The 23,270-nt window shown below is 37.3% G+C and overlaps 1 protein-coding gene across 4 annotated transcripts in view; it reads left to right on the forward strand.

Moving 5' to 3' along the window:
• acap2.L (ArfGAP with coiled-coil, ankyrin repeat and PH domains 2 L homeolog) overlaps positions 1–23,270 on the forward strand; it is a 56,863-nt gene that overhangs the window by 18,619 nt on the left and 14,974 nt on the right. For 3 of the 4 annotated variants that reach the window (XM_041563303.1, XM_018261771.2, XM_018261769.2), the window contains exons 7-18: positions 1,623–1,667; positions 5,656–5,751; positions 6,961–7,035; positions 8,516–8,628; positions 9,305–9,325; positions 14,406–14,457; positions 15,908–16,008; positions 16,633–16,738; positions 18,328–18,530; positions 20,205–20,274; positions 21,793–21,887; positions 22,129–22,313. In XM_041563303.1, the coding sequence (XP_041419237.1) occupies positions 1,623–1,667; positions 5,656–5,751; positions 6,961–7,035; positions 8,516–8,628; positions 9,305–9,325; positions 14,406–14,457; positions 15,908–16,008; positions 16,633–16,738; positions 18,328–18,530; positions 20,205–20,274; positions 21,793–21,887; positions 22,129–22,313 (1,162 nt within the window). The remainder of the gene's footprint in view (positions 1–1,622; positions 1,668–5,655; positions 5,752–6,960; positions 7,036–8,515; positions 8,629–9,304; positions 9,326–14,405; positions 14,458–15,907; positions 16,009–16,632; positions 16,739–18,327; positions 18,531–20,204; positions 20,275–21,792; positions 21,888–22,128; positions 22,314–23,270) is intronic. The other variant, XM_018261770.2, reaches the window with a different exon arrangement.

Raw genomic sequence — 23,270 nt, forward strand, 5'->3', positions numbered from 1 at the left:
CTTACATTAAAAAATGTAACACAATTGACCTGGTTCACATATGGTCTATATCAGCACTGTCCAACTTCTGTATGGTACAAAGGGCCTGAATTTTTCTGGCCTACATGGTAGAGGGCAGATAATGGAAGTCAATGTTGACCACTCCCTTTTAAATCATACCTTCTGTACACAGGGAGCATAGGGCAGGCAGAGGATGGCACACACAGGCAGAGTATGACTCACACAGGGAGCATAGGGCAGGCAGAGTATGACACACACACAGGGAGCATAGGCAGTCAGAGTATGACACACACACACAGGGAGCATAGGGTAGGCAGTGTATGGCATACACACGGAGCATAGGGCAGGCAGAGTATGGCACACACAGGGAGCATAGGGAATGCAGACTATGGCACACACGGAGCATAGGGGAGGCAGAATACAGCAGGAGACAGTGAAAGCTATCAGGACCACTCTTAAGATAAACAGTTCATACTGTGCTACATACAGTGACACAATGCTGGTTTCCCTCTAGCAGTTTGTTTGAGATATGAACAGGTGAACAATGTTTTCTAAGGCTTAATTTATGGTGTTCATTATGAAAGTGTGCCCAATTCTTTAGATGCTTGTGCACTGCGCCTATTGATACAGGGTGCTAAAGGAACACTAGAGCTACCACCTGGCCGTGGGTGGTGGTGGCGGCTCCATGGTTTTTCTGCATCATTGGGTCCAGCAGGAGGCAAAATTGCTCCAACAAACTGCTCTTGTGGTAGTAAATGACTCCTGCAGTATTGTTAAATACAATTCAGCAATTTTTTAAATTAAAATCTTGGCAATTTTAGGTGGATAAAAAAACCTGCTTTGCTGAAAAAAACTGTGGGAAAAAAATTCATGTTTTTTTCCAGTGTTTATGATTATAAAAATTATTTTGCATACAGAACTTTTTGTATCTTGGTGAATTACACATTTTTGTATGGCTTTGCATGAACATGTCGCCAATTTTTTTTAAATTGTCACAAACAAATGCAGGCTTGACAGAACTAGAATAGGACTGAAAAATTCATTATGCAGTCAGGAGTTTCCTATTGGCAAGATCTTATAATCTGGGGAGGGGTAAATAACAGATACATAAATAGGAATTACCATTCATGCCTGCAGATTTCTTCTTTTAGTGGATGTTAAATACATCTGATTTGGAAATAGTGTTTTTTTTTTTGTTTTTTTTAACAGTTGTTGATATAGTTATCAGTTGTTAGTTAGATTTCCAACCTAACATTTTGTTTCCTGGCTACAATCAACACAGTCATGATGTGAGTCTCTAGTAGATTTCCACTGCTCTAGCTTCCAGCATGTGTCATCAACTATGACACTCAACGTTGTTTGTTGCACTAGGAAACAAAATGTTAGAATGAAAGCATGAAACATATGTATATCTAGAAAAGAAAAACTATTTGTGATAAAAGCATAATTTACAGTTTGGTGAATATTTTTAATCGCCACGGATGAATTAAATTAATAGTGTTAAATGTTTTGAAAGATTAACATTTTATTTCAGTTTTAAGGGAATTTTCAATGCATTATATATAATATATGTATTGACTTCAGACTCCCTTTTTTAACTTTTGAAATTATCTTTTTTGTAGATAAATGTACTCCAATCAAAACGAAGGTCTGAAATTTTGAAGTCTGTAAGTATAAACAGCATAGGTTCCATGCTGTATTTTGTGTATATTTAAACAAAATAGATTATGTACATAGCTTCATATATGTGTATAGCAACGTTTGACTGAAACAGCGCACAAAGAGGAATTGTGCACTTAATTTAGAGTTTTGTTCCATGGTTTACCACACTGTTGCCACAGGCAGTCTGGAATAGCACCCTATTGTAAAGAACAAGAACTGACTGGTATGAATGCAAACTGTCCTTTTCTTAGCAACCTTTTAAAGGAACAGTAACACCATAAGGTAAAAGCATTTTAAACTAATTAACAATCAATGTACAGTTGCTATACGTTGGTAAATGTGTTGCTTTAAAAAGACAACACTAGTATATGTAAATAGGCTTTCTGTAGCCATGGGGGCAGCCATTCAAGCTATAAAAGGAAAAGCTGTCCTTGGAATCCAAAAACTATTGTGAGACTACAATTCTATTGTTATTGTTACTTTTTCGTTACTTCTCTTTCTATTAATACACTTTCCTATTTATATTCCATCTCACATTTAAACTACTTCCTGGTTGCTAGAGTAAACTGGACCCTAGCAACCAGATAGCTGTTGAAATGCCAAGCTGGAGAGCTGCTGAACAAAATAAGTAATTTAAATAATAAAAGCTGAAAGTCAGTTCTCTCAGAATATGAATTTCTACATCATAATAAAGTAAAAAGCATTTCTCCCTTTACCCCTAAGCTCAGAGTTGCAAACCATGCCATCACTCGTATAAACCTTTCACGGCTTCCACCCCTCTTAGCCTGCTTTCTTTTGCAACTCTTTATAAGCCTAACATTAACACTCCCTCTGTAAACCTTGTGCCAACATTGACATCACCTTACTTTGTGTATTCTTGCTACTGCCACCCCTGCCTGCCCTCAGTGTAAACCAAAAATTGCTACTTCCCCATGTAATCTGAATACTGTCGCTAAAGAAAAGGGGCAGAGGCCATATTTTGACCAGGTGACCTCAAGGGAGTTTTACTAGCAGACTATAAAATTCATTTTGAAAGGTGTAAATGGGAAGCTGAACTTGAAATTCACTTTGACTTGCTGAACTTTAAAATGTAAATAATTCTAAAATTGCAAATTTTATTAAAATACTCTTTACAATATCATACTCGAATTTAAATTTTAAGTGAGAAAAAAATTATTAAAACTTTATTCAAACCCAGTCCATGTAGTACAATTAATTTCTGTCTGAGATTTCATCTGTCTATCTATTTATCTATCTGAGTGTGCAGAATGGTAGCTTTTTTATAAATAAAAGAAGATTTTCCCTGTATAATTCCTGGTCTGAGCTGGCATTATTATTTTTTTAATTAAAATACTTATTTACCATATTATTATCTCAGAGATATGAACTAAGCAATACTAAGCATTAAATAAAGCAATAATTAATTCTGCTCTTTAGTACATCTGGGTCTTTGTGATAATTGAGCTGGCCACACTTTACAGATCTTGTCAAGTATTGGTACCCATCTTCATGAGCAGTATTGATAGTTTTCTGATCCCCAAGAATGATTGGGAGCACCTCTGCACCTTAGAAATATTAGTTTGGTTTTGCTTCCCAGATGGTTTAGGAGATGAAGCAATCTGTAACAATTTCTGTAGTAAGTTTGATAATTTCTCTTCCCAGTACCAAGGGGCACACTTTTCTTTTCTTGGATAAGATCGAATTTATTCTCCGTTACAAATTTAATGTTGTGGCACAGAAGAAAGCAAAGTCTGGAGTTTCTTCTGACAACTGTGGTTTAAAGGGAAAATCCTTTTTATCCCATCAACCATTTTTAGCTTTTTGGTGATATACAGTTGTTTTTTTTTTTTTAATGTTTTTGTGATGTTGCTATGCGTAAATGGGGAAACATTACAGTCTCTTGCAATTTCTTTTCCCAAGCACATTGCTGTCAGTGTTCCATATTGCAAATCTGTAATTTTCTTTTATATATATATATAAAGGAGTCTGATGCCACCTTTAAGAGTAAGAGTTCAGTGAAGATTGGCTGGCTTTTATTATGCAGAAAAGTTTATATCAAAAAACGATATAAGTCCCAAGCCACCTTTAAGAGTAAGAGTTCAGTGAAGATTGGCTGGCTTTTATTATGCAGCCACATACCCCACCTTACGCGTTTCGCACCCTCCGGCGCTTAGTCATAGGTGAGATACACCTATGACTAAGCGCCGGAGGGTGCGAAACGCGTAAGGTGGGGTATGTGGGGTAGTATGTACTAGTTACTGTTTTAATGTGAATAACAATAAATTAATATTTTTTACTTGAAGAGGCCTTGGGACTTATATCGTTTTTTGATATAAACTTTTCTGCAGTTGATTGCCTTTTTGGACTGGGGCGAGTCCCTTAGGCCTGGCTGAATAGCGGTGTGGACTCCCGATTTTGAATTGAAATATATGGCTTTTATTATGAACAGAACCAACACCATTAACACAGGATTAGCAGTCCCACTTTTACACTCATATTAGTGTATACTAATCAGTTGTTTGAACACATTCTACTTCCCAGCTACTAGCACACACCTCTATGCAGCACATGGAGGTCTCCAAGGCCATTCACCCTCCTCCAGTACTTTCTTCTTCCCAGCTACTCACACACACCTCCCTCCAGCACACGGAGGTGTCCAATGGCCTCACACCCTCCTCTGGCACAAGAAATCTTCAGGGTCACTCACCCTCCTCTAGCACAAGGAGGTATCCAGGGGCAGTGAGGTGTAGTCACACACCTCTTTTTTCTGCAGCTCATCTGCAGCCTAATCGGATAGCTACCTCTAGCTAGGTAGCTGCAAAACACTCAATGGAGTATGGAATGGAGGGCCCACCCTGCTCTCCTCTATTCACTCCAGGGATCCGTTTATCCTGCTTTTCCTGAGCCGGTACACAAACACAGCCATGCTTACTACAACAACAGACATTCTCCTTGGAGTTCTCTATTTACCAGTCTAATGCTGGTGAAATATACACAAAATCAAGCACACCTCTTACAACTTATATAATTTTTTTCATAGGTTTTTTTTAAAAAAATTGAGAGAGCTTTCTTGATGCTGCTTAGTATACAAATCACTGAATACATATGGTCTAATTCCAGGATTATTTATATTTCTACTTTTATTTTATTTCTATTTTTATTTTTTGTGTGCTCTGAGTGTTATTTTAAGTTATTTTCAATTTTGGAATGTATAACTTGTGTCTGAACTTTGAAACAATTTACTGTTTACTCTGAATGATGTAACTGATGCCATTTGGATTTTTACACTTGTATTGTATCATACTTGTTTATGAAACTAATAAACATGCTGAAAGAGTATACATATCAATGAATTCCTTTACAGCCTAAAGGTGGCCATACATGGATAGATCAGCTCGTTTGGCGATGTCGCCAAACGAGCGGATCTCCCTCCGATATGCCCACCTTGAGGTGGGCAATATCGGGCAGATCCGATCGTGGGCCCTAGGGCCCAACGATCGGATCCTAGCATTCGGCAAACGGGCGGTCGGATCGCGGGACCGCATCAACGAACAGATGCGGCCGCGATCCGACGGGATTTTTAAACCCATCCGATCGAGATCTGGCCGACTTTCGGCTAGATCTCGATCGGGGAAGCCCGTCGGGGGCCCCCATACACGGGCCAATAAGCTGCCGACACAGTCTGTCGGCAGCTTTTATCGGCCCGTGTATGGCCACCTTTAGAATGGGTTTGTGATATTCTTTAGATTTTTTTTTCTCTTCGACTGTACATAATTTCCGTTTGTATAGGCCTCTTTGCAAAACCTGGAGCGCATGAAACAAACATGTAAATTCAGGAATAAGCATGAGGATTTGCTACGTGTCCTTTTATTTCTATTTTTGATTTGAATTGGTCAAAAGCATTTATTAAACCCTGATGTATATAATCACAACATCTGGCACTGTATTTCTGCATTGTTTGTCTAACTGTGTACTCCTTCTGGTTAATCATAGATGTTATCATTCATGTGTGCCCACCTGACCTTCTTCCATCAGGGCTATGATCTTTTTAGTGAGTTAGAGCCATATATGAAGGACCTGGGTGCACAGGTAAATATTACATTCTTTCATTTGCCAAAACTTGAATTGCCAAGAACAGAACAAAACTTATTAACATTTTGTAGCAATTCACCAGAACTTTTATTAATTATTGTAAACATCCAAGGAAATAAATTAATTTTGATACATTCTGGATTTATTTCCAGTTGGGACAGTGAAAGGGATGCAAATGTTGAAGGGGTAGGTTCTGAACCGATCATGTAGAGAAGCACAGATGAGGGAGTGTATGAAATGTGGGGATACATGTCACTACTTTCCTTATATGCGATAACCCCTCATTCTTTCATTTATATTATATATATATATAACTGTTTCCCGGCCTGGTCCAATTACTTTTGAGCCCCTGAAATGAAGTGATTGTGTAAAAAAAAAAAAAAGGCTATAATTCCTAACATTTTTATGCAATCTTTTTGTTCAACCCACTGAATTAAAGCTGAAAGTCTGCAGTTCAACTGCGTCTGAGTTGTCTCATTTAAAATTCATTGTGATAATGTACAGAACCAAAATTAGAAAAAAAAAGTTGTCTGTCCAAATATTTATGGACCTAACTGTATATCAAAATGCTCAAATTACAAGTCGCCACTTCCCATGGCAAGTTATGGGAACTAGTTTGATTTTCAGACAGCACTCATAAATGATTAAATACAGCATTTCTAAGCTTTTACATTGATAAGCTAAACAACGCAGGATTCAGCAGGCTGAGAGTAACAACAAAACGAGAGGCTGCTTTTTTGCAGTGTTTGACACATAATTTTACTCATGGGGATTCCTCCTGGTTGTCAGAGTACTTTTATTTCTTTATTTTTGTTCTGTTTTTAAAGGAGAACTAAACCCCCTACTTACAACCCCCCCAACTGCCCTCCCCATAGGCTCGCCCCTCTCTCACCGGAGCATGCATTGTTGGAGCTAGTCTGAGATCAGCTTCAATTGTCCATGCTCCAGCAGGCTCCGTGTCAGCAAAGAGACATGAAGAGTATCATAAAGGGACAAAAGATGGCACCTGTGAACTTTGCTGCATTGCTTTGCGTTTTATCTCAGGGTTTTAAATAGAAACCCTTTTCTATGTAATAGATAATAAAGTGCGATGAGGGAGAGGTGAGGTGGCTTTTGTATGTAAGCGGGTTTAGTTGTTTTTTAAATCATAATTGTTTCTATGTTTTTGGATTATGAACTACTTAATGTGGTTTTATTTTTTAACAGTTAAATAATCTTGTTGGTGATGCTGCAAAGGAGAAAAGAGATATGGAAATTAAACACTCAACAATTCAGCAAAAGGTACTGTAATAGCTTGGCAGGTTTTATTAAATGATAATGTTGCATCAGTTTACAGGAAGCTTGCTGTCTTTTCAGTTAAGTGACCTAATACACAAAGCTTTAGTACTAAGAAACATAATATAAGTCTTACTGTCTCCTGCTAGCTACTATTGGGTTTCCAATCATTGACTGTTTGTATAGAATAGGTCATATACTGAATTATTAATCTGATCCACAGCACAATTTATATTTGATTACTAAGGCTCTGTACATTAACGCAACCAAAGCATTGTAGTCATTCAGAGCAGCTAAATTAGGTTTTGTTTGCCTAAATTAAAAAAAAAAAATGCAGGTACAGTCTCAAAGCTTTCTTTTCCTACCTGGCACATGCTTTAAAACATAAAATGTGCCTTGCTATAATTTACAAAATAAGTGTGAACTAGCTAGTATGTGAGAGCAAAAACTAGTAAAAATAATGTGGCCATAAAAGAAATGGGAATTATTATTGTTGGATAGTGGTGTTTATGTTGGTCAGTCTTTAATTGAGGGTGGAGTAGGGATTTTATGAAGAGAAGATGAAGAGAGACAGATGTTGAGAGGGAGTTAGTGAAGATAAACTTGACCATTTCACAAATGGTACTGAATTTTTAACTTATTATACTTGGAAAGTTTCTTATTTCAGTATAATGAAGCTTATCTTATACTTTTATTCTCACCATAGTTCCCCTTTGAGCACTACAGCATATGCCTGGTGCCTGCATCACTCATTTGCATACCATTTATCCTATTGGCAACCAATGGATTTAATTCTATGCAAATAATTTGGGACACTGGCCCTTAAAGGGAACCTGTCACCCAGACATAAAGAGCTATATAATAAGTCATTTTCAAATTAACCATGAAATCCCATTTTTTTTATTTATACTTCCATACCTGATATAAACTTAAAAATTTTAACTGTCAATCATATAAAGCCTGCCCCTGCTGTTTGTGTACAGCTTCCTGGGTACAGCTACCTGGGTACAGGTAGATGAAGCAGTGTTTGGCAAGAAAATGTCTGCTTTCTCAGTTTTTAAAATGTTTTATTTACTAGACTTGAATTTTTTCTGATCAAGCTTTTTTTTTTTTTTTTTTGCAAAAAAAAAAAGTCTGCCCTCTCAGAACTGTTGAGGTCCTGTATACGTCAATGAGAGAGGCACCTAACCAATTTGAAGTTATTGTGGTCTGTGCTGGTTTTAGCCTGAAAATCCTAACTTTTCAGGCAAAAACTCGGGGGGGGAAAGCCAGATATTTGTACAATTGATTTTCGCTCCATTTTACTGAATTTTTTAGTGATCCAATTAAATAAGAGTTATTTTATTTATAAATGAGCTTATATCGGGCGTGGGCGTTGGCTTGAGCTTTTTTATTAATATTATGATTATTTGTGGACGTATTTATATGAAAACAATTTTAGTTCCATCTAGTCCAGTTTCTTCAATATGTTTTCTGTCTGTATTAGGATTTTGCTGATGATGACACCAAACTGGAATGTAATGTCGATACAACCAGTGGGATTGTTATGGAAGGATACCTCTTTAAACGAGCCAGCAATGCCTTCAAAACGTGGAACAGGTAACATTTGTTTTTTCTTCCCCAACTGCATGGACAGAGTGTGCTTGTGCAGTATACTTGGATGCAGCTATTTATTAGGCAGCAGCTATTTATTAGGCAGCTCAAGTGAACACTCCGTTCTTCTCAACAAATAACACCTTTCAAATAATGCCCTTTCAAACTGAATAAAGGGATAAGAAAGCAACTTAATATGCATATTACCGGTAGGGATGTAGCGAACCGCCGCCGATGTGTTCGCGAACGCCGTTCGCGAACACCGGCAAAATTTGCGAACTGTTCGCGAACTGTTCGCGAACTTCGATCATCCGAAAATCGTTCGATTCGAACGATCGAAGGATTTTAATCGTTCGATCGAACGATTTTCGTTCGAATCGAACGAAAATCGTTCGATTTTAGCGATCGAATGGTCGAATGGGCGACCGATTTTGACGCGAACGCATATTGGCGAACGTCGCGCGACGTTCGCGAACTTGCGGCGGACGCGAACAGTCGAAGTTCGCGCGAACTAGTTCGCCGGCGAACAGTTCGCTACATCCCTAATTACCGGTAGAAAGCTGACAACATTTCTTTTGCTGCCACCATATTTCATATTCTGCTGCTACTTTTGTTTTGCCTTTTCATTCCTTCTCCTCTTTTCTAGTATTTTTTAATCCTGACCCATTTTTTTACATGACAGGAAAAAGCCAGACCACACCAGGTATCAACCAGCCTCTCTTGTAACCTCCAATGACTTCTTTTGGCACGTGCTCTTCTCCATATTAACCCATTCATTTTGATTACTTGCAATGGACATATCTCGTATCGACTACTGCAGGGGATGGGAAGTATGGTAGAAGCTTCATTGTTTTACAGATTATTATCGAATAACTTACAAGTGAAATAGTTTTCCAAAATATCTGCAGTTTTAAGATGTTGTACCGTGTTAGCCACTGAAAAAATGCAGGAAATGTAAAGTTTGGTGATACCTTTTGTCGGCTAACTGAATAAGTTACAATTGCAAGCTTTTGGAACACACAGGCCCCTTCGTCAGGCAAAGAAATTATAGTTGCAGATGCAATTAGTCTTTCTTTTTATGGCACACTTAGCAATTTGTTGTGCTTCTCACCGCACAACTTGCTTGTATTAATGTCACATCACAACTTGTATTAATGTTAATCCCACAAAATTATTTATACTTGGACAGCCTCCACAGTGGTCCCACCTTAAAACCGAATTGCTACATGTGCCATAAATATCATTGCCTGTTCTTCTCTATATGCTTTTTGTGGGCAAGGCAAGTATAGTAGGATTGTAAAATATAGGATACATAACACTTGTACATATGGACTCCCTTATGCATGATCTGCTAAATATTTAAAGTCAAGTGTAAGACTAGCTGCCCAAAATGTTCTAAACTGCAGCACATCTTACTGAGCAGTATGGGGAATTATTGCACCCAACAGCTGGAGGGTAATCACTTTGACATTCCTGTTTTTAACTAAATAGGTACTAATACTATCAGCCCCCTTTACCAGAATCATTAATATTTATAAGACTTGTTGATTGCACTATTATTGGTAAGCTATACACATTCAAGAAAGGGAAAACTGGAAAGCACATTTGCTGCATCTCTAGAGATTTTTCCATTGCATGTTTTCCATATTTTAATTCCATTCTTCCTTTGCTTGCTGTGGCTATTTGTTTAACCTCTTCTTATATTGTATTGGAAAAAAATCAATCTTGTCTTCTAAACTCTCTTTCCTTAGGTGTAGTATTCTTCTTACCAATCCTCAACACTTTATTGTCCAGTTCTAATAAACAATTTGCCTTTTGTCATGGTTATTGTTGGTAATTTTTGCACCACTTATATTTGTATGTTACTTTAAGGTCATATAGGCAATGTATATTGACTCACTAAGTACACACACAACCAAAGGATATAATAGTCTAAAAAAGGTCAGGAAAGAAAGAACACGCAAGATAGCCTCATCTATTTTGTTGTTTCCAAAAAGTTTACATTTATACATCCACTATGTTCTAATAGGTTTCTCCCAGTGACTGATGCACATGTATACTATAGGGTGCCAGAACTAGTGAAAAAATTTAACTGGATAATAATTATTCCATGGATTATAATGAAGATGCATGTAGATCGGTACTCACCAGAACTTCAGAATGTACAGTATGTCTTTATGCCATTTCAGTGTCCTTTCTTTTTGCACTGTTTTTTATTTTGCACTAGTTCTTGCACCTGTATTGTACATATACACCAATCACTAGGATAACTGAATAAGTACAAGGGTGTTGTGATTTATAATATATGGAAACATCACCACATTAGGCTGGCTTATCCTGCCACTTCATGTACTTTCCTGTTTTATAAGATTATACTCTTAAGGTCGTGTGTATGTGTTCCCCATATATTAATGGAACTATTAGTCTAGGTAGCATATGATTTGTTGCTATGAGGCTGCAGTCACAGTCACAGCTATTGATTACTTACTAAATATTGCAATATTGGGTTAATCTTTGCCTGGTTCCATAAGAGAACCCCAATAGATTGCGTTCAGTGTTGTTCAGTATCAATTAACACTCAAATATTAAAAATGTAGTCAGAATAATCTGTAAACTAGCTAAATTAGACATGATTTGCATATACAGACATTCCACCAGTAACCATGTGGCAGTGTTAGGTACTATAAAGATTACATAATGTCTCCCTTGTAACCCCATAATTCATTTGGAAAATTGTGCTTGCAATTCCAAAGTATTCTCAGGCATATAACATTTGGGTTATAAGTACCCTTGTTTACGTTTCTCAGTTTTTGGGGTTCAAGTTTATTATAATCTCCCCATTTCAAACTTAGTGATTACGTTTTCAGGCTAATATGCAGAAAGAATTCCATTAAATATGCACTGCTTTCCAAGAACCAGGAGTAAATTCACAACAACTTTCATATTCTGAAGCTTCCACGCTAGCAATCTGCTTATGTTTGTGTGTAAACTCCTTATATTTGCACTTCTGATGTATAAATATTGGCATGCTGGATTTCATTATTTAATATACATGAACATTTGGGTATAAGGCCAGAAGTTAAGCCTTGTAGCTTTAGCCTTTCTGACATGGCTTCTTAAACCAGGCTATGTTTATCCAAGGCGCTGTACACCATTTTCATGGATACTCTAAGCATGTTAGCTATCCTTTCCTTGAAATAACAAGGTTATTGGTATTTCTTGGAAAACTTGAAGTTATTTAATGTAACTGTTTTGTGCCAAATGCATGTTGCAAATGGTAGACTAGATGTTTTAAACATGTGAAGTATTTTATGGGTTAAGCTGTTAAAAACAAGCTTTTTTCATGATGAGGCATATCTTTTGTGAAGTTTGGCTTATATATCTAGAATGTTAGTGCAGTTTTTATCTGATAAAAACCATTCATGCTTTACTTAAAGTGGACCTGTCAGCCAAACATAAAAAGCTGTATAGTAAAAGTCCTTTCCAAATTAGATGTGAAGCCAAAATTCTTTTTGTAATTAAAACATCCATACTTCATCATATATTGTCTGCCCCTCCTCTATGCCTTAGGCATATAGGTGGGGCAGGCAATTACTTTCACTTTCCATTCTGCATTGCCTACATGTTGCTGCACTCCCCGCATTGCCCCTCCCTGTTCACAGTCTATAATTGTGCAAAGGCATGGGCATCAGGTTCCCATTCTGGTGCATAAACAAGATTTCGAGGTGTTACAATGCTTATCTTAATAACAGTGTCCACAAAATGGCTGCTGCCTGCTTGTTGTGGTGGTCAATTTCAAAGCTGACTGCAAGCAAGATTTAAATAATTTATATAGTATAAGTAAAGTTTATTTTGCTTAATAAGCACACTAGATTAGAATTTGGAATTTTTTCTTTGGGTGACAGGTCCCCTTTAAACTGTAAATAATGCAAATTTCTAATAAGTAAGATGATTATTTGTGGACTCCAGTTTTGACCCTCATTTTGCTATGAAATCAATCTTATTGTTGAGCTAGAGTTTTACTCAAACCTTATGTTCATCAAAATGTAGTCAAAACTTCTGACAGCCCCAGTATTGAAACCTCATCTTCTTTCCTGTCGTGTCAGTAAGTAGTTGCTAATAACCAATGGACATAATGGCTAACATGTAACCCACTAATACCAGCATGCAATCATGTCACCCACTCATGTGGACCATTCACGTATCCCTGTGTTGTTAAAGGGCACATGTCAACAAACTGTTGTTAGCATCCATAGCAGCTTCGGGTACAGGTATAAGTTCAGTCTCCCCATTTAAAAAAGAGACATGTCATATTTGTGCAAAACATGTTGTTGCAAGCCATATCTTAGCTAGCCGGTCTGTGTTTCGCCTGTTCTCCCACCGGGCTTATTCAAAGCCATCCAGTGTCAACAGTATGGCTTACATTTTTAGCAGAAAATACCACACCTTTTGAAGCATTTAGCATTGATTCATAATTTGTATATAGTGTTCTGGGGAAGGCCAGATGTAAAGGTCTTGTTCTCTGTAGCCTCCTTGCTGAAAGGATTTAGATCTGGAGAAAGAACCCTAACTCAACATGGATGTGATTTATACAAAGGAGGGGTGGTTGTGTATGATGTGATATGTTTTATATTATAATAGCAGTTGTGAAAACAAAATGGCCACATGCACACCACTTGTACTATGGCAGGCACTGCTTGACACCGTGGACCCATAATTATCAGTCAAAAAGACTCGCATTCCTGTTTACAGGCAGAAATCACGGGTGTATGAATACCTGTAGAGCACCCTTTGCTGTCAGAGGGAATCAATTGATGGTAACAGGCTTTTAAGCATTTAAAAGGTTAAAGTTCATATGTTATTCATGTCAGGGCACAAATATGGTTCCCAATGCCATTTAGGGTGGGTTTCCATACCTACTCAATTAGCGCTTTAAGCCTTGTTAAAAGCAAGTTGTACTAGTTAAGCCTGATTCCCATCATTAGAAGGGAACTAGGATAACATCTTCTTTTTTTTTTTAAAGATGTTTTGTAAATCTAGTGGATTACAATTGTAATTGATTAAAGTTCATAGTAGTTTCAAATATATAATCTGCTAACTCTTGATCCCTCATCGCCCTTGCTGCCTCTGTTCATCTCCCACAGGAGCCCAGAGACTGTGCCAGTGGTGGGAGCTAAGCCACGAACAGCTACCGCCTTGAAAACCATTAAGAACTTTTAATTTATTATGTTCACATAGACATTCATAGACCCGTAGTACAACATATTAAAAAATACATTTCGCATTAATTTCCCTTTAACTTTTTAAGTGTAATATAAAACCCTGCTCCACAGAAATGTAATTATATAATGTGGCATAACCCTGAAATATTGCGGTTCAATTTACATCTTTTAGGTGCAGTCAATTTATGTGTATCATAATCTTTATAATAGGTCAGAAATTTCACACGTTGCATGATTCTTAACAGCTTAGTTGTGGGCCATTTGTTTTCCTATTGTAGAATGATTTTTAACAGCAACTAAAAATGAAACTAAATCATAATAGTAAACTATACATCTTAAAAGCTTGAGAAGATCATTTACTTTGCAGCACAATAACAAGCATTCATTTCAAATTATCTTCTTTTAATTACCATCTAATAATTGTTCTGGTGTCATACCCACACCATATAACCCTGTGGCGTTTTCATTATAAGATTGTAGTAAACTTTGTCTAGTAATGCTGATTTGTTTAACTTTATCTGGACACACAAACTCCATTTTTATCTTTGTTTTTTCATGCAGACGCTGGTTTTCAATCCAGAATAATCAGCTAGTTTACCAGAAGAAATTTAAGGTAAAACACATCTGTGAGATTGGGTATTAGTTAGCAGTGAGCCAGACTTTTCCTGAACAGTAGATCAGTCCTAGCTGGATTATGATGGTTACTGCTTTGTGCAAGTTGACTGCCTTCTCCTACATACAAGCTCATGATAAATGTTTGTTAGCACTAGCTGGAGGGATATGCTATTATAGATGCTTATAATAAAGATGACTTTCAAGATGCATTGTGATTTACATTGCTGCCTTGGAGACTCAGGGGTAAATTTATCAAAGAGTGAAGTTCCGCCACTAGAGTGAAATTCCGCAGCTCTCAATTCATTTCTATGGGATTTTGAAAGGCGTATTTATCAATGGTTGAAGTGAAAGTTCACCCTTTGATAAATACGCCTATAAAAATCCCATAGAAATTAATGGAGAGTGGCGGAATTTCACTCTAGTGGTGGAACTTCACTATTAACTTCACTCTTTGATAAATATACCCCTCAGTATCTATGTATATTTAGGTGTTTATTTACCGTTGGTGGTAATCAGAATTTATATTGGGGGATCCACTGGTTGAAGAAATGAGTGATAAAACATTTTGAGGCACATTTATTAAAGGTCCAATTTTAAATTCATGTGAGTGTTTTGAAACTCTATTAAATTTGAATATACTTGAAATTCGACTGGGGGTTATTTATAAAAATAATCAAATATCTAAAACTAGGACGAATTTCACAGACTGGGAAACTTGGATCGAATTCGACTAAACTCAATCTGAGTTTTTGCTCTGAAAAAAAACGCGAATGTCAGGAAGGCTACTAACGTCCAAATTGGTCCCTGAACCTCTTCCATTGACTTAGACATGAACTCTGCAAGTTCTAGTTGGCGAATAGTCAAATTGGAGTTCTAAAAGGGCCAGAGTATGAAATGGATTCGAATTAAAACTTGAATCGAGTTTGGATAATTCACAATTCGAATTTGTGAGTTTTGACCTTAAAAAAAAAAAAAAAAATTCGAAAATTTGATTTCAGATTTTACATTCAACCCTTAATAAATTGCTCCTTACTGTAAAGTAGTGCATAGTAGGTCAGCACTAGAATTTTTACAACATTATGTATGTATGTATTGTGTTATCTCAATTCTTAATTATTCAAAAAGACACAAAAGACAACCCTGGTCAGTTTGTATATGCCAGGATTTTCTCTGCAATACACATACAAGTATTTGTTTATAACAACAGAGGAGTTGCAGAGAAAATTATTCTGCATGTGGAATAAATAGACTAGAAAGAAGTAGTTTTCATAAAACTCTCCTTGTATCTAAGTGTGTTTTGTTAGTTGTCATTAATTGACATGATGTAACACATTCAGGTAGAATGTTAAGTGATCATTTTGTAGAGTAAGTATTTATATAACTTATTATCCAGTTACAACACTCCATTAAACACTGCAGAACTTCTGTCTGTCTGTGCTTTGTTATAGGATAACCCAACTGTAGTTGTTGAGGATTTACGACTTTGCACAGTGAAGCAGTGCGAAGACATAGAAAGGCGATTCTGCTTTGAAGTGGTTTCACCAACCAAGTAAGCTGATAAACTTCTAAACGTGTGTCTATATTGTATTTTATTCTGCACAAGCCCTTGTTCAGATCAGTTTCTACTTCTCCCTTTTGGTACAGGTTTGCTAAATTCACACTTGGATATCCAGCAAAAGCCATATGCTTTGATTTATTACACATAGAATCCTAGTTATCCATAATTAAGCAGGAATTTTGAATTATTTCAAATGGATGCTCAGCTACTCTGCACCAGGCTCCTCGATGTGTTTTCATAAATTTCTCAAGGCATCCCCTTTTTATGTTTATAATTATAGGTCTGTAGTAAAAGTCCTATCACCCACAGGGTAATGTGTTTGTGACCCTCTGGGGACCCTGGTCAATTTTTATAGATCACTTCAAAATATAGGTACCAAAAATACACATCTGTATGCTGAAAATGTTGCTATCTATGCTTTCCAGTGATTGCATATGACATCTGCTGAGCGCCATTATCAACAGGTTATTTCAATTTCCACAGGGCATTTGTTTTAAATAGATGGAACTTGTGTAACTTAATGGAATTTTTTTTGGACCTTACCTCTTATGAAATCTATCTAAAAGCCTATTCATTTTATTTAATGTATTCTATTTTCAACCCCTCTTTTTGCAGAAGCTGCATACTGCAGGCCGACTCCGATAAACTGAGACATACATGGATCAAAGCTGTTCAAACCAGCATTGCCACGGCTTATAGAGAAAAAGGAGATGAAGCAGAGGTTAGCATCTAGACTAAAATGTTGAATAAAAATAACAGCACTGATCATTTAGACTATTTTACACAGGAAGCATATATTGTATTATTTGTAACATTACATTTATTTTCCCATAAGTGGGCAGCACTGTAATAAACTATTAGTGGCCATTAATATATCATGTTATTTCACTGGTCTTAGTGGTGATTACCTTAGCTAATCTATTTCATCTCTTGATGCTAAATGTGCAATTATGTAAGTAAAATATGTACAGACTGTTCTGTGTAAATGATGACCTATATAATTAACAGGACAATTCTTACTGATCTGCCACACGAGGCGGCTTTGTGCTGCCGCCTCTTTCCTCCAATGGTCACCTTTCCAGGGGTGTTCTGTGAGATCCATAGTCTCCGTGAAAGTAGTGCACGGAGCTCAATTGCACTCTCTTGCACTTGAAGAGTTGAATTACTGGTTTAAAAAACTGAAATTCAGCTCTTAGGGTCTGGCCACACGGGCAGATTCGGGGAGATTAGTCGCCAGACTACAAATCTCCTCTTCTTCACGGCGACTAATCTCCCCAATCTGCCTTCCCCTGCCTTCCGCCGGCTAAAATGTAAATCGCCTGGGGGTAGGCGCACGGAGCGCTTTGTTTTCCGAAGGCTCCCGAAGTTTCCTCGTGAGACAATTACGGACGACTTCGGAAAACTAAGTGATCTGTGTGCCTTCCCTGGGGAAGGCAGATCGGGGAGATTAGTCACCGCGAAGAAGTGGAGATTTGTCGCCTGGCGACTAATCTCCCCGAATCTGCCTGTGTGGCCAGACCCTTAAAGTTACCAGGAGAGTTTTTTTGCTGCACCTGGTAACTTGTGAAGCGCTGCCGTCTGAGTTGAGTTTCTCAACTCAACTCATTGGATCAGGGCCCCTGATAATTAATAATTAACTACCCTTCACATTAGTTATAGTACTGCTGGGGGATGTCAAGACTGAAATGAAGTGCATACCAGTTAATATACTCTTGCATTGCCAGTATTTGCTTTTTTAAACTCTAAAATTAAGTACATTTCTTAGGTCATCTGGCACACAGGAGCTGTGATAGCAGGGCAAGCCCTTGCAATTTTATTATGCGATTGTGCAACGTTTCGGGGACACGAAACTTGACAAAGGGGCGTGTCCCGAAACTTTGCACAATCGCATAATAAAATTGCAAGGGCTTGCCCTGCTATCGCAACTCCTGTGTGCCAGTGAAATTTTTCTTACCCTTGTTGTGAGGTGGCCGATTCCTCTATCGCTGGGCACCAGGATAAGAATTTTTGGGTCTGTGTGGTGTGTGGCTTCTCCAAAGATCTTCTGACAGTATCTGGACCTTTTCCCATTCTCCAGAAGTCCAGGGTAATGGTACTGCTTGTCAGTGATGCCAATGCATGTTGGGTGGATAATTCCCTTTTCAGGGTAAACAGAGCACAGCTGAAAGGAAGTTTCTCAGCGAAAGTCCTGCCCCGTGACACACTAAAGAACATAAAGAGGCAATAGGTTCAAATTTGTAGAGAACTTTTTGTCTATGAAGTTATACATAATATGAATTTTTAACATTTTCAAACCTCATTTCAATGCAGAAAGCTGAGAAGAAGCCATCTGTCTCCATTACCACTCCAGTATCTGAAGCAAAAGAGATCTTAGTTAAAGGGGAGAGCGCACTTCAGCGGGTTCAGTGTATCCCAGGCAATACAAGCTGCTGTGACTGTGGGCTTTCAGATCCCCGTTGGGCCAGTATTAATTTGGGCATTGCCTTATGCATTGAGTGTTCAGGAATACACAGGTAAGAGGGCCATTGGGCACTACATAAAATAGGCTTTCATTAGGGTCATAACAACAAGGAGTGCATGGATTGCATTTGTGCCAGAATCTTGACATGTATACTGCCCAATACATATGTAAGCATAAATATATCCACCCTTGTCGAGAACTCATCAGTATGATAGCGCGACCCAGGTGCTCCAGCCCCAGGCCCTCAGCTCAGGGAAGCGGATAAACTGTGTATGTAGGAACAAGCAAGAAGTATTGGGCACACTGGACATCCACAGATAGGCCAAACAAAAAAAGTTAAAAAGAGAAACCAATACCGGTATTGGACCTGTTATCCGGAATACTTGGGACCTGGGGTTTTCCAGATAACTGATCTTTCCATAATTTAGCTCTTTATACTTTGTCTACTTAAAATAATTAAATAACATTAAATAAACCCAATAGGATTGCCTTGCTTCCAATAAGGATTAATTATATCTTAGTTTGGATCAAATACTCTGCACTGTTTTATTAATACAGAGAAAAAGGAAATAATATAAAAAAACAAATTGATTATTTAAATAAAATTAAGTCTATGGAAGACAGCCTTTCCATAATTCGGAACTTTTTGGATAACGGGTTTCCGGATAGCGGATACCATACCTGTATATGTCAACATTCAAAAAACTTTCAAAGGATTATTATATTTAGACATTAAAAATCTGTATATAAAGTAATCTCACATATATAAAAGGTCAGACAAGTAAGTGAACTGTCAATGATTATCATAATATAAAGTATACAAAAGGTCGTATAAAGATTTTGGAGCAAATTTACTTAAGTTCGAATATCGAGGGTTAATTAACGATTTTTAGTTCGAATCGTTCGATTCGAAGTCGTGGTCGAAGTAGCCAAAAAAACATTCGAAATTCAAAGTTTTTTTTCCTCTATTCCTTCACTCGAGCTAAGTAAATGGGCCCCTTAAAGTAGGTAAATGGTAATTTAGAAAGTAAAGAGTGTTGGACAGAATTCAGTGATAATAACAGGACACCTCAAAATCTGAGTCTGTGGAGGTCCAGTGTGCACAATACCTTTTGCGTGCATTTTTCCTGCCACCACAAACAGAAAAAAATCTGCAGTGTAAGTGGACATTTCACATTTTGAATGCAAAAGTGTAGTTTCTCAGAGTAGATTAGTTCATGAATTGTTGTTGATGACTTTATGACTTTCCATTACTCAAAGTCAGTAAATTTTTTACATCATAGTGCAAATTTGTCCAGTGGACAAAAGCTATGGCAGAAGTTGGCCTTATATTTGCTCTTATTATCCCACTCTCTCCTAAAAATGGATTACTAAATCAAGTGTCTGCAGCCCCTTGTGTTTATACAAGCATAAAAGACTCACTACCGTGAAGTGGAAGTCAGAAGACCCCCCCCCCCAAAAATATGGATCTAAATAGTTGTTAATACAGAGCCCTTATACCAATTAACAAATGTATAAAAGTGGTTGCCCTAAGAAATTTGACATGGTATGGTCACCCTGGATATCAAACCCTTTCCCACATTGATATTTCTAGCTGCATGATCCCCATATACTCTATTTATAAAGTTCGGTATGTCTCCTTTAAATAGTTACTATGTGCTGTTGCTGAATACTGGAACTGATTTGCAATGGTTTATGCACTGATTCTTTAATATTTTTGTTTTAGGAGTCTTGGGGTGCACTTCTCCAAAGTGAGATCTCTAACTCTAGACATATGGGAACCTGAGCTTCTAAAGGTACCACTCGAGTGAAGCGATAGGGCATGGGGTGCATGTAATAAACTTGGTTTGCAGTGCTGTGCTGATATAACATTTATATTAAATTGCAATCAGTATAACTCCTCTAGCTGGATTTTCTACTTGTGTCCCTGAATTTTTTAGTGGTTTGGTAACCCTAAACTATGAATGCGTATGCACATACCATTTAATCTGTACATCTTGGGCTTGTTTTCTGCCTCTTCAACTATCTTACTGTGCCATGTAACCATAATACATCGTAATTGTTTCTAAGGGCTGTATATGTTTAGATGCTGGGCTGGAAACAGCTTTCTAACCTTCTTTCCTTAAGACTTCTAATTTATTTATAATTATTTAGAAAACCATACACCATATTACAGTATAACAGTAACCCTTCTATAGTTGTAGTTTAAATAAAAATTTACCCCCCCCCCAATTGACAATGTACTCTGAGGCTACCAAACCCCCACCAATTGAATTGAACCCACCACATTTTGTGAATCTCTTCTCTGTGTGTATTACGATCACCTCTATTTTACTTAATATCAAGTTGTACCTGCACTTCTGTTGTGAGGCCGTTGTAAATGACAAAATGCCATTAATCTGAGAGTTTTTGAATTTGAGTAAAACAAAACGTACTCAGTATTTAACATAGAATTCCAGTATCTTAACCCTTTTTAGCTTTTAATTTAAAGGAATATTGTCATGGGAAAAATGAATCCGTTAATAATTCTGCTCCAGCAGAATTCTGCACTGAAATCCATTTCTCAAAAGAGCAAACAGATTTTTTTATATTCAATTTTGAAATGTGACATGGGGCTAGACATATTGTCAATTTCCCAGCTGCCCCCAGTCATGTGACTTGTGCTCTGATAAACTTCAATCACTCTTTACTGCTGTACTGCAAGTTGGAGTGATATCAACCCCCTCCCTTTTCCCCCCTAGCAGCCAAACAACAGAACAATGGGAAGGTAACCAGATAGTAGCTCCCTAACACAAGATAACAGCTGCCTGGTAGATCTAAGAATAACACTCAATAGTAAAAACCCATGTCTCACTGAGACACATTCAGTTACATTGAGAAGGAAAAACAGCAGCCTGCCAGAAAGCATTATTCTCCTAAAGTGCAGGCACAAGTCACATGACCAGGGGCAGCTGGGAAATTGACAAAATGTCTAGACCCATGTCAGATTTCAAAATCGAATATAAAAAAAATCTGTTTGCTCTTTTGATAAATGGATTTCAGTGCAGAATTCTGCTGGAGCAGCACTATTAACTGATGTGTTTTGAAAAAAACATGTTTTCTGATGACAGGATCCCTTTAAGAAACAATGGAATCTAGTTAGCGCAGTGCTGAAAAGGCATCTGGTTACACACATATTTGTGAATGTGCCAAAATACTGATCAGAGAAGATCATCCCATAAAATGCATCTTTCCAGTTGCCAGGTTAATGTGTATGATGTATCTCAGTTTTGTAGTACATAAAGAACTTACCATTTTCCCTTTGTTTGATATAGTTAATGTGTGAATTGGGAAATGATGTCATAAACAGTATATATGAAGCTCGAGTGGAAAAAATGGGAATCAAAAAACCTCAGCATGGGTGTCAAAGGTAAATGAAGTTGTATTACATGTCATGCATCAACGTTAAACTTTATTCAAATGCCATATTCAATTCTAACAGTACCCGTTGTTTTGTCTAAGACAGCTGCAGTGGTATTCCACTTTTATACCTGCTGTTTTCAATATACCAAATACCCTTTTGTAAATATCAAGGATAAAAATAAGTGTTAATGTGAGTTGCAATATCTAACCAGACCATTTGCTTATGCTGCTGTGTTTGTGTGTGAAAGACAGGAGATAGAAGCATATATCAAGGCAAAGTACGTGGAAAAAAAGTTTGTGGATAAGTACTCCAAGTCTTCACTAGTGGTCTACAAGAAAAGCCCTTCCCTGAGCAACAAGGCTGACGGTCTCAGTGTTGCTGATAAAGGCCTCAGCTCAGAACCACTGACCAGAACACCATCCAGGAGTTCAGGTATATACAAGTGCATTATGAAGATTGTACATTTTTTGTGGTATATCCCTGTAGTATCATAATTTACATCATAGTCACAAACGTATTCTATCTTATTACATAAGATACAGTATTTCAGGGCAGAGACATGTTCATTTTCTTAGCAAATCAGTTTATTGTAGTATAGTTATCAGTGCAGCTACTGTGGTGAGAATCTGCCTGCTACTTCTAGCATTATATCATGTACTAACATGAGCATAAGACTCCATGTTACATACTGAGTGGTGGATCTGGACTAAAGATCAAGGTTGTCCATTAATTATTTCTTTTGGGAAGAGATTGGGAGATGGTGTTATCCATTTTCTTTTAAAAACATACACCTTCAAACAGGTAACTGCGTAATTTATTGTTCATAGTACAGGTATTGGATCCGCTATCCGGAAACCCGTTATCCAGAAAGCTCTGAATTACGGAAAGGCAGTCTCCCACAGACTCCATTTTAGCCAGATAATCCAAATCCAGATTTTTAAAAATTATTTCCTTTTTCTCTGTAATAATAAAACAGTACCTTGTACTTGATCCCAGCTAATATATAATTATTTCTTATTGGTGGCAGAACCAGCCTATTGGGTTTATTTCATGTTTACATGATTTTTTTTTAGAAGACTTAAGTTATGAAGATCCAAATTACGGAAAGATTCATTATCTGGAAAACCCCAGGCCCCAAGCATTCTGGATAACAGGTCCCATACCTGTATATTAAAAACAGATGCACCAGCTGACCAGTGTTGAATTCTTTGTCTTGGCTTCTTTTTTTTTTTTTTACAAAGACATTGAAAGCCTGCACTTATGAGTTGGCTATGTGGCTAATAACCTTATAGGGAATCTAAAAAATAATTAATTTTTCACAGAGTTGTCTTCTGAGTACTTTTGCAGTTTACATAATTATTTTTTATTTGTACGAGTATGGGATCCGTT

Source organism: Xenopus laevis, chromosome 5L, assembly GCF_017654675.1.
Source record: "Xenopus laevis strain J_2021 chromosome 5L, Xenopus_laevis_v10.1, whole genome shotgun sequence".
Lineage (NCBI taxonomy): Eukaryota > Metazoa > Chordata > Amphibia > Anura > Pipidae > Xenopus > Xenopus laevis.